Source organism: Canis lupus, chromosome 33, assembly GCF_003254725.2.
Source record: "Canis lupus dingo isolate Sandy chromosome 33, ASM325472v2, whole genome shotgun sequence".
NCBI classification, from domain to species: Eukaryota; Metazoa; Chordata; class Mammalia; order Carnivora; family Canidae; genus Canis; species Canis lupus.
In genome coordinates, this window is record NC_064275.1 from 25,976,896 (window position 1) to 25,992,455 (window position 15,560).

General features: G+C 40.6%; 1 protein-coding gene across 5 annotated transcripts in view; it reads left to right on the plus strand.

The window, feature by feature from the left end:
* The window catches only part of PARP14 (poly(ADP-ribose) polymerase family member 14), a 36,664-nt gene extending 23,033 nt beyond the window's left edge, over positions 1-13,631 (plus strand). For 2 of the 5 annotated variants that reach the window (XM_025475168.3, XM_049105327.1), the window contains 9 exons: positions 779-857; positions 3,410-3,559; positions 4,050-4,112; positions 4,444-4,611; positions 5,517-5,723; positions 8,124-8,723; positions 10,014-10,147; positions 10,524-10,698; positions 11,256-13,631. In XM_025475168.3, the coding sequence (XP_025330953.3) occupies positions 779-857; positions 3,410-3,559; positions 4,050-4,112; positions 4,444-4,611; positions 5,517-5,723; positions 8,124-8,723; positions 10,014-10,147; positions 10,524-10,698; positions 11,256-11,545 (1,866 nt within the window). In that variant the 3' untranslated portion in view covers positions 11,546-13,631. Of the gene's footprint in view, positions 1-778; positions 858-3,409; positions 3,560-4,049; positions 4,113-4,443; positions 4,612-5,516; positions 5,724-8,123; positions 8,724-8,982; positions 9,106-10,013; positions 10,148-10,523; positions 10,699-11,255 lie in introns of those variants that run through there. The other 3 variants (XM_049105328.1, XM_049105330.1, XM_049105329.1) reach the window with 3 other exon arrangements.
* Positions 13,632-15,560: the final 1,929 nt, after the last annotated feature.

Consider the following 15,560-nt stretch of genomic DNA (forward strand, 5'->3'; position numbering starts at 1 on the left):
GGCAAGGTACTTGCTCTTACCGATTATGAAAAGAATATTCATTGTAGAAACTTTGAACCACACAAAATGCATACATTCTTTTAGTTGCATTTCGTCTTCTTTTATACATGTGTACTTTTAGAAGCAATTACAGGGATGGCTGGGTGACTCAGTCAGTTGAACATCTGCCTTTGGCTTGGGTCATGATCATGGGGTCCTGGGATCAAGCCCCACACGGGGCTCGCTGCTCAGCAGTGAGTCTGCTTCTCCCTCTGCCTGCCCCCTACTTGTGCTCTATCTCTTGCTCTCCCTCTCTCACTCATTCTCCCTCAAATGAATAAATAAAATCTTTTTAAAAAGTGGGATTATATAATGCAACTTAATAGCATTTTTTTCATTTAATCGTATAAAAAGAATTTCTCTATTCCATTAATAATTCTTTGAAAATGAGATTTTTGGTGTCTGTTAAATGTTCCAACACATGGATATACCAAAGTTTATTTAACCATTTCCCTGTTGGATTTTTGAACTTTTATCTTTTCTTTGCTATACATAGTGTGTAATGAATATGCTTGTATTTATAACTTAGTTCACATATTTTGATAGTTTTCCTAGAATGAATCTGTAAAAACAGAATTATATGTATTATTTTTATAATTTCAAAAATCCATAATGAAAATAACACTTTCAGAGTTGTTCTCTCCTAAGTATGTGTGCATGCAAGATTGAAAGCCCTGATGAATCAAATTTATTCATCTACTGAGGATTGCAGTGGTCAAAATTGTCTTTGTATTTACAGGCATTTTCACATGTATTTGCCAGAAGGACTAATGGAAATGTCGTCAGTGACACAATTCCCAAGGCTGAAGATGCACAAGGTTCCGTAAAGCTGTGAGATGATAAATTGTTTCTAGTTGCTAAATAACTATTCAGTGAAAGACGGTAGTGATGCCTTTTAGGAAGGAATCAGTTAATGACAAAGAAGATATTAAATTATATCCCACACCCCTGAGTATGTAAGACATTGGTGTGCTTATGTGGTCTGAAGTGAAAGAGTAGGCAGGCAAAATTATATAGTCTCTGCACGGCTTGTAAGTGGTGATGTGGCTGTAATTTCTAAGGATAATGTCACATGTGTTTTCAGAAATAGATACATTTAAAGAGACACCACCAACCAAATGCTTCTCCTGTGTCAGATCTGCCGTTGCTATATTTGAGTTTATCCAAACTCCTGTTTGGAGTTTGCTGAGGCGTCCTAAATCTGAATGTGTGTTTTCCCATCAAAGTTGGGGCTTTTTCACTCATTTCTTTAATCATTTTACCATACCACACTTTCTCCAGTGCCCCAATAACATGAATATGAGGTGTTTTGATAGTGTCCCACAGGTCCCCGGCATCTGTCTCTTTTTTTTTTTCCTTTCTAAAATCTCTTTTCCCTCTTTTCATCACATTGGATAATTTCTGTTGATCCACCTCCAAGTTCATGGGCTCTTTTCTCTGTCCACTGCCAATCCAGTGAATTTTTTATTTCAGATACTGTATTTTTTAGCTCTAAAATGTCCATTTGGTTCCTTTTTTTAAAAATGTAGTTTATAAACTGCAGAGCCTTCTATTTTTCCATTCCTTCCAAATCATTTTCATGCATTCAACTGCGTTTATTTTGACCTCAGGGAGCATAGTTACAGCAGATGTTTTAAAGTCTTTGTCAGGTAATTCCAACAACTGGATCATCTTGAGATTAGCATCTGTAATTGATGATCTCAATCCTTGAGAACTGGTCACATTTTCCTGGTTCTTTATACGACAAACAATTCGGGATTACAGACTGGGCATTTTAAATATTATGTTGTGAAACTTGGTTCCTATGGAAATCTATTGGAAAATGGTGATTGGTTTGTTTTAGCCAGCAGTCAGTTAAGTTCATTCTAAGTGCTCTGTCTCACCTTCTGTGTGGGCAGCAGTTTCTTTCTTTCTTAAAGATTTTATTTATTTACTCAAGAGAGACACAGAGAGAGAGGCAGAGACCCAGGCAGAGGGAGAAGCAGGTTCCATGCAGGGAGCCCGATGCGGGACTCGATCCTAGGACCCCGGGATCATGCCCTGAGCCAAAGGCAGATGCTCAACTACTGAACAACTCAGATGTCTCACAGGCAGCAGTTTCAATGGTAATTTAGTTCTCAAGGCCTTTGCTATGTAGCTTGGATCTGCCCCACATGTGCAACTCCAGGTGAGCTCGGATTTATCCCACTTCATACACGGAATACTGGCTACCTTCTCCAGCTCTTCCGTCTGGGACTCCTACATTCTCTGGCTCAAGGGAGCCCATTTTCTAGGTCCTCTGTCCAGACAGACAGGGTTCTCTGGGAGCTTAAGCTGCCTGTTCAGTTGCCTCATAATTTTGTGTGGTAAGGGTTGCCCTTGTGGGCACAGTGGAGAGAGAGAGAAAGAGGAAGAGGGAGAGGGAGAGAAAGACTGAGCCAGCCACAGGTATTGTCCCTACACACAAATACATGCTTTTCTTTTTAAGAATTTTTTTTTTTTAATTTGAGAGAGAGAGAGAGAGAGAACAGGAGAAGGGGAAGGGCAGAGGGAGAGAGAGAATCTCAAGCAGACTCCTTGCTGAGCTTGGAGCCCCACATGAGGCTCAATCTCACAACCCTCAAATCATCACCTGAGCTGAAATCAAGAGTCAGACACCCAACTGACTGACTCACCCAGGCGCCCCCACATACACGCTTTTCAGACCATAAGGGCCTTTCCTCTTGATTCTTCTGGACAGAAAGGACCGAGTGTTTTTCAGAGTTTTAGCTTCCTGTGGTGCCACTGTGGAGTTCTGCAGCTGGGCTCATCTTGAGGCAAGGCCTGAATTAGAAAAGGAAAAATAGGGACAATCATGAGGATTCCTTCTCATACTTTTCAGCTCACAGGGACCCATTTTCTTTTTCTAATCCTCTGGCCACAAAAGTGGGGATTCTTATTGCATAGTTCTGCAACTGGGGCCACCTTCAGGAGAAAAGAGGAACATTTTTGAAACAAAATAAAATGGGAAACTCTCCCTCCCCTTTACAGGTGGCTTCTTCAAGTTTCGACTCCCTCCCCCAGCCTGCCCACTGTTTACTTTTCAGGTCTCAGTTAGTGGCTTTTCGTATTTATCCTGCACTTTTAGTTATAATTCATGAGTGGGACAGGTGCTTGGGGTCCTGACGTTACCTTGGCCAGCAGCAGAAGTCCACATTTGATACGTGTTAGATTTTATAATCCTTTCCCAGAAACTGGCAATCACTGGAGCTCAGAGTCAGGGCTGGGTAAAGGCTGGAGATCACAGGGAGGGGGAAGAAGAAGTATGAGAGGAATGCATCTGAGGAGTCTGAGATCTAGGTCGTTCTTCTGTTGCTGACTTCGTTGGGGACTCCATTTCTTTTCTTCTCAGGTTCCTATGGGACTGTGTCTAGCCCAAATGTAGACATGCACGAAATGAAGATTGGTCCCATCATCTTCCAGGTGGCCTCTGGAGATATCACCAAAGAAGAGGCAGATGTGATCGTAAATTCAACATCGAAGACATTTAATCTCAAAGCAGGTGCTTCACTTGTAGGATTTTGAGTAGTCTAATAGTCAGCTATCCTACAGTTGCTATCACCAAACTGGTTTCTACAAATTTGGCTTATTAATATTAACAATATTAAAATTATTTTGACATGGTTTCTAATAATTGGTTAACAGTTTATTTATAAGTTTTTCTTCTTTCTTATCAGAAATACCCACGTTATAGGATTCTTTGATGATTGAGAAAGCTTTTTAGATGATGAAGCAATCTTTCTGATCCAGATGTACTATTCTGATTTTTAATAATATTTCTTTATTCATGAGAGTCACAGAGAGAGGCAGAGACACAGGCAGAAGGAGAAGCAGGCTCCCAGTGGGGAGCCCACTGTGGGATAGGATCCCAGGACCCCGGGATCACAACCTTAGCCCAAGGCAGATGCTTAACCACTGAGCCACCCAGGTGCCCCACTATTCTGATTTTTTTAAAAATTCATTTTTGTAACCCTCTTGCTTCTCTCCTGTAGGAGTGTCCAAAGCAATTCTAAAATGTGCTGGACAAAATGTGGAAATGGCATGCTCTCTCCTAGGTAAGGCACAGTATTGTTTTTTGGTTCAAAATTGTAAGTGGAATGCTGAATATGGGAGGCTTTGGAGAGGCTGAGGAAAGCCTTGGGACTGGGGAGACAACATGTCAATCTTAAAACCATATATTTGACCAAAGAATTCTAATCATAGACAATTAGAAGTGAAAAAGTAATTTCACACTTAAAAATAGAAGAAATATTCCTCAAAGACCATAGTTAGGAGTCTTTTTTCACATAAAATGCTTTGCGTGTCAAACAAAACATTTTGCTTTTTCTAAACACCCAGAGAGTGGGTTCTGTATCTAATTTTGCATCTCTGTCTTATGTTTCCCAGCTCAAACGGGCAACAGTGATTATATAGTTACAGAAGGTGGATTATTGAAATGCAAGAATATCATTCACGTCATTGGTGGAAATGATGTCAAGAAATCCATCTCCTTTGTTTTGCAAGAGTGTGAAAAACGGAATTACTCATCCATTTGCCTCCCAGCCATTGGGACAGGTTTGTAATCTCTGGATGTCGAGGTGTCCACCTTTCCTTTGCTCTGGTGCTGTTAATATAGTTAACGCAGAGTCTCGGTAAGGGTGGCTCCTCACCCCAAGGCAGCCCCTAAGGGAGTAAGCAAAACTGTGGGTGGTTTAAATGAGAGGAAAAATTTGTATGTGATTGCTTCCATGGCTTTTCATGGGACTTTTCCTGGTCTTACCTAGACAGTAGGCTTGAGAAACAAGATATGGAATACGCTGGAAAAAGAAAAAGTCTTGTTCAGGTGGCCACCTTGAACCCAGCAAATCAGCTAAAATCTCACTGACTAGCTGGAAAAGACTTCCTAGATGCTTATGGATAACTTATGTGCAAATTATTATAGATTATAGCAGATAGCTAACAGCTCCAAGTATCTTACAAAATTAGCTTAGCTGGAATTGGGTCCCCAAAGACATCTGGAAGAATAAGGATACATGAATATAGTCAGGTGACTGAACAAAAAAGAAAAAATATCTTTTTAAAGAGCATGATATTTCAACATATATTAGCATCTTTTGCTTTTTATGGACCTTTTGAAGACATTAATGAGCCCAAAAAGGTTAATTGCGCTTTGTAACACAGAGGAACACAGTGAGCTAAGGCAACTTGACAGAGCAGATATGAGCAGCTGATACCAAAAGTTAGATTTCTGGGTCCTTTGTTCGTTGTTGGGCTATTGGCTTCCTGACATAATGGAAGAGAAACTCCCCAGTGCTTCTAGGACCTCAAAAGTGTTTGCTCATACATTGCTAGAAAAGCCCATGATGAAATACTTGGGCAGTGGGCATTCATTCTGCGAGGGCCGGAATCACCAAATTATTTCTCAGCCTTCCCAGTTGGATCTTCTCCCCAGCCCCCAGTTTTATTATCTGCCTTTCCAGGAAATGCCCAAAAAGACCCAGATAAGGTTGCTGATGCCATAATTGATGCCATTGAAGACTTTATACAGAAAGGAATGCTCAAGTCTGTGAAAAAAGTTAAAGTTGTCATCTTTCTGCCTCATCTACTGGACGTGTTTTATGACAGCATGAAAAAAAGAGAAGCATCTCAGGCTTCTCCCCAACAGTCTCTGGAGTCTAAATTAAAATGTGAGTTGACCATTTTTATGAAATGCATGTTCCTGATACTGATGTCACATGAGAAATAGCTAATCTTTAGCAAACCATCAGAAAGAGAAATTAAGAAAACAATCCCTTTTACAATTATCCCAAAAGAATGAAATACCTAGGAATTAATTTAACCAAGAAGGTAAAAGACCTGTACTCTGAAAACTATGAAATTTCTATGAAATTGAAGATAGCACAAATGAAAAAATTTACCATGCTTATAGGTTGGAAGAATTAAAATGTCCATGCTACCCAAAGCAATCTACAGATTCGGTGCAATCCCTATCGAAATCCCAATGTCATTTTTCACAGAAATAGAACAAAGAATCTTACATTTGTATGGACCCATTAAAGACCCCTAATATTCAAAGCAATCTTGAGAAAGAAGAACAAAGCTGGAGGCATCATTCTTCTTGGTTTCAAACTACATTACGAAGCTATAGTAATCAAAACAGTATGGTATTGGCATAAAAACAAATAGATTAATGGGACAAAATAGAGAGCCCAGAAATAACTCCATGAATATACAGATCTTCCTTCACCTACAATGGGGTTACATCCTGATAAACCCACTATAAAGTTGAAAATTTTGTAAGTAAAAAACATAGATTTAACATATCTAACCCACTGGACATCATAGTTTAGCTTAACCTACCTTAGACAATGCTCAAAACACATTAGCTTATGGTTGGATGAACTCATCTAACACAAAGCCTATTTTATAATAAAGTACTGATTATCTCATATAATTTATTGAACACTGTAATGAAAGTGAAAACAGAATGTCTTTACGGGTACAGAATGGTTATAAGGATATTGGTTGTTTACCCTCATGATTTCCTGCCTGATTGGGGTTTGCAGCTTGCTGTCCCTGTCAAGCATGACAAGAGAGTATGGCACCATACATTACTAGCTTAGGAAAAGATCAAAATTCAAAGTGTATCATTTTCATACTATCATAAAGTTGAAAAAATCATAAGTTGAACCATTGTAAGTTGGGGACCATTGGTGTGGTCAATTAATTTACAACAAGGGAGTGAAGAATATACAATGGGGAAAGGATAGTTTCTTCTATAAATAGTGTTTGGATGCTTGCTTCAGCAGCACATAAACTAAAATAAATAGTGCTGGGAAAACTGGACAGCCACATGCAAAAGAATGAAACAGGATTACTATCTTACACCATACATAAAAATCCACTCAAAATGGATTAAAGATCTGAAACCATAACACTCCTAGAAGAAAACATGGGGAGTAAGTCCTAGATGTCAATCTTGGCAGTGATTTTGTTTTTGGATTTGACACCAAAGCACAAATAGCAAACTACCTCAAACCAAAAAGCTTCTGCATGGCAAAGACGACTATCAATAAAATGAAAAGGCAGCCTATAGGATAGGAGAAAATATTTGTAAATAATATATCTGATAGGGGTTAGTATACAAAAGGGTTAATATATGAAGAACTCACACAACTCAATCAGAGAAAGCAATCTGATTTTAAAATGGGCAGAGGATCTGAATAGATATTTTTCTAAGGAAGACATACAGATGGCCAACAGACACATAAAAAGGTGCTCAACATCACTAATCATCGGGGAAACATAAAGAGATTTCACCCCACCTGATAGAATGGCTAATATCTAAAAGACAAGAAATAACAAGTGTTGGTGAGGATATGGGGAAAAGGTACCCTCATGCACTGTTTGTGGGAATGCAAACTGGTGCAGCCACTGTTGAAAACAGTATGGAGGTTCCTCAAAAAATCAGAACTACCATATCATCCAGAAGTTCCATTTCTGGGTATTTATCTTAAGATAGTAATAAAAGATATCTGCACCCCCATATTCGTTGTAATGGTATTTATAAAACCAAGACATGGAAAAACCTATGTGTCCACCAACAAATGAATGGATAAATGATATATTTTATATATATATATAGTATATATAAATATATATATAGAACAATATATTGTATATTTATACACACATACACAACACACATATAATATGTACATGTGTATTACACACATGCACACACAATGGAATATTATTCAGCCATAAAAAAGAAGGAAATTCAGCCATTTGTGATAAAATTAATGGACCTAGTAGGTATTATGCTAAATTAAATAAGACAGAGAAAGACAAATACTGTTTGATCTCATTTATATGTGGAATCTAAAAAACAAACTCATAGATCCATAGAACAGATTGGTGGTTGCCGGAGGAAGCACAGGTTGGTGTTGGGAGGTGAAGAGAGGTGAAAAGGTGGTCAAAAGGTACAAACTTCCAGTTATAAGATACTTAATTCCTGGAGGTGTAATGTACAGCATGGTGACAAAAAGAGAGAGAAGTAGCTAATCTTCCTTTCTTTTCTGTTTTAGCATCTGTGAGTTCCCCAAGTCAGTCTCCACAAAAGCAGAATCCTTTGGTTTTGAAAAAGAAAACAGAATCAGCAACTTTTCAGGTGTGTGGTGAAAATGTAAAATGTATGAAAAATGCTCTCTCCTGGATACAGGATCTGATTACAAAGGAACTGTGTCCTTACACCAATGAAGATGAGTGTATCAAAGACTTTAATGAAAAAGAATATCACAAATTGAATGAGCTGCAGGAGAACTTAAATATTGCCATTTGTTTGGACAGTGAAAGACCTTTGATTGAGGTTTTTGGAACTGGCAACGATTTGACACAGGCTAGAAATGCAATTGAGGAAATGATCAAGGGAATTAGATTGGCCAAAGAACAGAAATCCCAGGCAGATTTTATCAGTGAATTTATAGAATGGCAATATTACAACAATGGCACTTTTCATAGTTTTGACAAAATAACTAATCTGCAATTGGAGAATGCAAGGAAGGCAAAGAAAAGGACAACTCTTGTCAAAGTTAATCATAAGAGCTACACAGTGGACCTCGTCACAAACATTGCTACAGATACAAAAGGACACCATTTACCTGTTAAGCGCTTTATGAAATCTGAAGGTGAGTCAGATCATGTGCTCGTTATCCGTTACTGCACACCTTCTTTGGACTTAACACTATACATACATCAAAATTGTAATCAAGTAGAGAAAATTCAAGCAACTCTTATGGAATGAAGTAAACTTGGTCTCTAAGCTTAAGGAGCTTACCTTATGGCTTATGGCTGGGGAAATGTAGCATGGGTGCATTCAACAGTCTGAGGATGACCATCTTCATGGTAACAAGACCCAAACCCTTGCGTTTGTTTCCATCTCTACAGTTTATAGGCTTCCCAGAGCCAGTTCGGCTGTGGAGGTAATGGCTGCTGCAGGCAGGAGAGGAAAAGCCAAGGGCTTTAAAGAAAGGTGGCCCAAGGTTTTCTAGAACAAAAGAAGACAGTCTGGTCAGTGTGGGCCCTCTCTGTGTCTGTGACTGATAACCCAGGGAGGGTTGGGAGCCTGTAGGATCTTCTCTCAGAATTCACTCCCTCTCCTGCCCTAACCATAAGGTTTCCTTAATGTACGCATCAGGAAGCAGCTTTCAAATTCTCTGACTGGATCTGCTCCCCACGAAGGGGGTGCTTGTGTTGTGTGGAGGGCCATTCCTGCTTTTGAACCACACAAGTCCTCCACCGAAACTAGTAAATTGACTTTCTGTACATTATCGTCATCTCTTGTGAGATGAGTATGAATGAATTCCTCAGACTCTGAGCAACCCTAGGGAAACGACAAATCAAGTATAATATTCTGTTTAGCAGAGGAAAAAGAGAGCTACCACCACCACCTGCCTCTGAGCAAAACCTGCGTCCACCCAACTCTTAAGGATGCAGAGAACAATAATGAAGGAATGGATGAAGGGCCTTGTGATAGTGAGGAGCTCTTGCAAAAACCCACACTGCTGGTAACAAGACCATCGTAGGGAAATGATTTATTGTTAAATTATTAAATTATGACAGATTAGAGGCTGAACAGAATATGCAGCTGTGTCATACTACACCAACGATTCTTAAATCTGAGCATGATCAAACTTAATTAAGATGCAGGTACACAAGCTCCACCCCTCAGAGAGTCTGAGTCAGTAGATCTTTGGAGTTTTTTTTTTCTTAACAAGCATTATAGTTGGTTCTAATGTAGGTTGTCTGTGGGCCGCACTTGGAAAAACATTCCCCTAGAAAGATAGGGAACTTCTTAAACACGTCGAGTTAGGAGATTGTAAAATAGGAACACAGATGATACTCAGTTCTTCAGTGCATACCAGGAATGTGCAGGTGGGCCTTCCCAGGTGTGTGGTCCTCAAATGTCCTCCTTGCAGTGGTGATCCCTGAGCACTGGAGTGATATGAAGCAGCAGGATGTCTGTGTGGTTGAGCTACAGCCTGGTCATGCAGAATATGACACAGTGGCAACCAAGTTTAATCAGACCTGCTCACACCTCTACATAGAGAAGGTAAGCCTTCTGCTGACGTGGCGTCTCTTAATGGTGGAAATAAGTTATATCATGGTCCTGGATAAATCATTCATTTTCCAACACTTTTTTTTTTGCACAGAATTAGAATATTTTATGGTAATCGGATTCTAGATTGTAGATTCTATTCCTGTCACCATAATTACAGATACACTAAGATTGTTAAAAATGAAATTAACGTTCTTTCCAAGGTCTGTTTTTGTGAAATACTGGATCTAAAAAGATTTCTGAATGCAGAAAGGTGACACCTGGCATTGAATTTGTTGTTTACTTTTTATTTGTGAAAAAGTAATGGTCCTATCTGTGTCTTGCCAAAGGCTCTTGGACCAACGGAATATTTCCCCTTGTTGATTTGCAGATTGAGAGGATCCAGAATCCACATCTCTGGAATAGCTACCAAACAAAGAAGAAAGCCATGGATGCCAAGAATGGGCATAAAAACAATGAGAAGCAGCTCTTCCATGGGACAGATGCTGACTCGGTGCCACATGTCAACCACAATGGCTTTAACCGCAGTTATGCCGGAAAGAACGGTAAGGAAGCAAGGGATCCAGCTGCTCCAAATGGAGTGTCAGTCATGAGAACCCAAACTGGTGAGGCACAGTGTGGATTGATTGCACTGTGTTCTCTCATGGTTTGTTGGTGGCCATGCTGCAGCCAGAGTTTCAGTGTAGGTCTCATTATATTTCATCGCAGAAGGACTGATTGGCCCTCTGGGGTGGAGGAATGATTTTTAAAAATTAAAAACACATGAAAAATATTTTTAAGAGGTTTTGGAGAGAAGAACTGAACATTGTTTTAACATTATTTGACATATTGGGTCAACTCATCAGATTATAGACGAAACTGAACTTTTTTTTTTTAAGATTTAATTATTCATTTGACAGAAAGAGAGAGAGAGAGAGAATGAACACGACCAAGGGGAGCAGGAGAGGGAGAAGCAGGCGCTCCACTAAGCAGGGAGCCCAGTGCGGGGCTCGATCCCAGGACCCTGGAATCATGACCTGAGCCGAAGGCAGACACTTCACCGACTGAGCCACCCAGGCGCCCCCTAAATTGAACTTCTTAAAAATGTTTTTTCTCTTCACAGCTGTGGCGTATGGAAAGGGAACCTATTTTGCTGTCAATGCCCGTTATTCTGCAAATGATACCTACTCCAGACCAGACATAAATGGGAAAAAGCATATGTATTATGTGAGAGTACTTACTGGAACCTACACACGTGGAAATCAGTCACTAATTGTGCCTCCTCCAAAGAGCGCTGATAACCCTACTGACCTGTATGACACTGTCACGGACTGTGTTCAAAATCCCGGTTTATTTGTGGTATTTTATGACTACCAGGCTTACCCAGAGTACCTCATTACTTTTACCTATTAACGTTTTTTCGTGTCCTTCCCAGAAGACCTTGTTCATCTATACATATGGAATTGTAAAACAAGTCTTAGATTTTTTTTTTTCCCCTCTAACAGCTTTTTCTAAGATCAAGGGATCCTTGTCACTGAAACAGACTTTCTTCAGCTTCTCCTTCATCATTGGAATGAACCTATCTTAAGAGCAATAAATTTGAGAATTTAACTCACATAACTTAGTTACAACTGTGTGTCTTCAACTGTGGACATTAAATCTGAAGAAGGAAAGAACAGGTTTGTATTTTCAGGAAGAGAAAAGAAAGCTCATCTTAAAGACAGAGGGCACAGCTATGCAATGTCAGCTGTTGCTGGGGACAGCTGGTATCACATCGGGATGCCATATTCCTGTGAGGGACACAGGATTACTGAGTGGGTAGGATGGCTGACTTCCATGGGTGCAGGGATGGTGTCTAACTCTTTTTTTTGGGGGGGGGGATTCCCTGGCCTGAGGTCTGTGCCTGATGTAAACAGATGCTCCAGAAACATTTCATAAACCAACTAAGAAGGAAAATACCTAGTTAGACATCGACCCAGAGTAGAGGCCATCTCTTTGACATCCTTGACTTTGCCTTAAATCAAACAGATTCCGTGACGGGGAACTCCGTTCTTCACGAACTGAACCATGACCTGTGGGACAGGTCTAGTCGGTGTTCTGTGCCTTGCACAGGTCAGGGGCTGTGGTCTAGTGTGTGGCCCAAGGGAACTGGATCCCACCGGCTCTGTGCAGCACAGCAGTCCCGGCAGATCCTTTTTTATACTAACCCCAAATCTGCCTTCATCTAACTTTTGCTGGTCTTAGTTCTGCCCAGTGACAACCGTGGGATAAGCCTGCCATACTTTCAGTGTGAAGCCCTTCTATTATGTTAAGATTAACTAAATTCTAATGTTACTAAAGAGCCTATTTTCTCTGGCAGTCTAGCTTTTGATTTGAAAGACGTGTGCATAAGTAAACCAAAGGAATTGAGCAGTCATATTGCTAATTTGCTAGCTCAGTATCTATTAGATAGTCAAGTGCCAGATTTTTAAAAAATTTTCCCCAGGTAAATTTCAGATTCAGGTATTTATTGAGTACCAGGTAATAGAATAGGTGCTTTCATATATTCATTTTATTCCCTCAAATGATCCCATCAGGTAAGAATTATATCTCCATTTTAAAGTTGAGGAAACTGATGCTCAGAGTGCAAGAAACTTCCTTGCCTGAGGTCACCTAGGTAGTAGTCCTCAGAGACTGAGCCACAATCCTGGTTCCTGTGGCACCAAGCTCTTCCCACTACAGAGCATGGCCTCTTGGTTAATGTTACCATTTCAGGAACATCTCTGGTAATCTATAAGTCACCCTCATATTTCTTTGGCTTTTTCCTTCTGGCTTTGGCTTCCATTATAATCTCTTCATTTGAAGCTCTGTAGGCCAAGAGGCTAGAGCTGATGCCTAGTGATGCCTAGGTGCCCTCAGACAAGGCGGTATTGCTAGGAGGTTAAAGGCACTCTTCCGTGGCTATTATGAACTCACTTCAAGTACAGCAGGTTGAGGGGGCCAGTTCTGCTTCATTAACGGACAGATATCTTGGAATTTGTCTTGCTTTTTTTTTTTTTTTTTTTTTTTAAGATTTATTTACTTATTTGGAGAGATAGAGGGAGAGAAGGGAGGGAGAGAATCTCAAGCAGATCCTCTGCTGAGTGCGGAGCCTGACATAGGGCTTGATACCACCACCCCAAGATCATGACCTGAACCGAAATCAAGAGTCAGATGCTTAACTGACTGAGCCACCCAGGCACCACTGCTGCTGTTTGTTTTTTAAGTGGACTGGCAAAGACTGCTTAGGAGTGGCTTCCCGGCCATTGGCCTCTGAGCTCAGCCTCGACAATGGATGTTAAGAAATAAAAGGGAAAGGGGCACCTGAGTGGCTCAGGGGTTGAGCATCTGCCTTTGGCTCAGGTCGTGATCCCGGGGTCCTGGGATCAAGTCCGGTATTGGGCTCCCTGCATGGAGCCTGCTTCTCCCTCTGCCTGTGTCTCTGCCTCTCTCTCTGTGTCTCTCATTAATAAATAAATTAAAATATTTTAAAAAAGGAAAGAAAGGAAAAGGATAGACTTGCTCTCAGATTTGCTCTTGTTCTCCAGTGTTAACTCAGGGCAAATTTGAGTATCAGGGTGTATTGTACCAAAGTATAATGATCTCATCAGTAAATGTTATAGTTATCCGCAATCTAAGGAAATTTATATCTTTTACCTCCTTTTTGAATAAAGTACTTGGAAAATACATTTGGTGGTAAACCTCTTTATCCTTAAGGATGGATACAGGGGCACCTGAGTGGCTCAGTTGGTTGGGTGTCTGCCTTCGGCTTGGGTCGTGGTCTTGGGTTCCTGGGATCGAGCCCCGTGTCGGGCTCCCTGCTCTGTGAGGAGCCTGCTTCTCCCTCTCCTGCTCCCCCTGCTTGTGCTCACTCTGTCAGATAAATAAAATCATTTAAAAGAAAAAAGGATGGATACAAGAGAGCTTGATGATAAATACAGATCACTGCCGAAAAGAAAGACAACTAAATATGAGAGCATCAAGGGGTCCTTAAAGTGCTAATAATATTGAGCTGAAAATTACAGCAAGGGCACAGTACAGGTTTAGTTCAGTACTTCTGAAGGGCAAATTGACTCCAACAAGAAGCCTCTGCTCAACCAAGCCCACTTGGAGACTGTGATGGGTTTAGGGGGTATCCACTAGGGCCAGAGATTCTTAAACACTTTGGATATTTGAATCACTTGAGGTGTTTGCTGAGCTAGCAAGTTCTGGCCCATCCCAAAGGAGTCAGGTTCTATAGCTCTACAGAGGTACCCAGAAATCTGCATTTTCAGCAAGCACTTCAAATGATTCTGCTGTCCTGATACTCAGAATCGTGTAGGACTTTCATGGCTCCAGGGACTTTTGCTCCAGGGACTTTTGCCATCATGGGCCCCTGAATCCATAAAAAGTAAGAAGTATGAACAATTACGTTTTGCAACTGCATTGATATAAACATGAATGCAATGAAAGCTGGAGTATATGTTTTTTTTTTTTTCCAAAGAAACTAAAACATTTTGGGGACCCCTAAAGACTCATGGACCTAAGCACTGCCAGCTGGACAGGTCGGCCTTGCTGATACTTAGGTGTGATGCTGAGCCATATTCTTAATAGAAATTTTGTTTTTAATTCTTACATTCTCCGTGTGAGCCGAGCTGGAACGCACTGCCCTACACAGAGGTGGCCCAGTCCTGAGAACAGGGGAGAATGAGCCTGTAGTTTTTAATGCCTCAGGCCTCTGCAGGGTTAATGTATTTATCTAATAGTTTCACTCACTCAGGCCTGCTTATCTGAGAAATACAGGATGAAATGGGACCCAGCTCCGAGTGCCTGACAGTCTCCCCCTTTTAGTCTCTCTCCTCCCTGCCATACTCCCCTTCACAGAAGCCAAGGTCTCCATCTTGATAAAATTAGGAAATTTATCTCCCATCACCACTCACCCTTAGAAATCCATCCATATCAATGTCTTAACTCCCTTTGGGTCTCTGCATGTCAGACTGTTACCTCTAACTGAATTAAATGCTTTGTTTCAGAATATCCTTCAAACTTTTCTGACCCCAACCTATATGAGGACATGAAGAAACACATTTATAGGGCAGCCCTGGTGGGTCAGCAGTTTAGCACTGCCTTTGGCCCAGGGTGTGATCCTGGGGACCTGGGATCGAGTCCCGCATTGGGCTCCCTGCGTGGAGCCTGCTTCTCCCTCTGCCTGTGTCTCTGCCTCTCTCTATCTCTCATGAATAAATAAATTAAAATCTTAAAAAAAAAACACATTTATATCAGGCCCAGCACACACACAGATATAACTGAAAAGTTTTATGAAATATACTTCTCCTGAAAAAAAAAAAAAAAAGAACACTTTTCCTGGAAATTTTCATGAAATAATACATTTACTAATGAATTTACTGAAATCCTCTATTCTATTTCACTT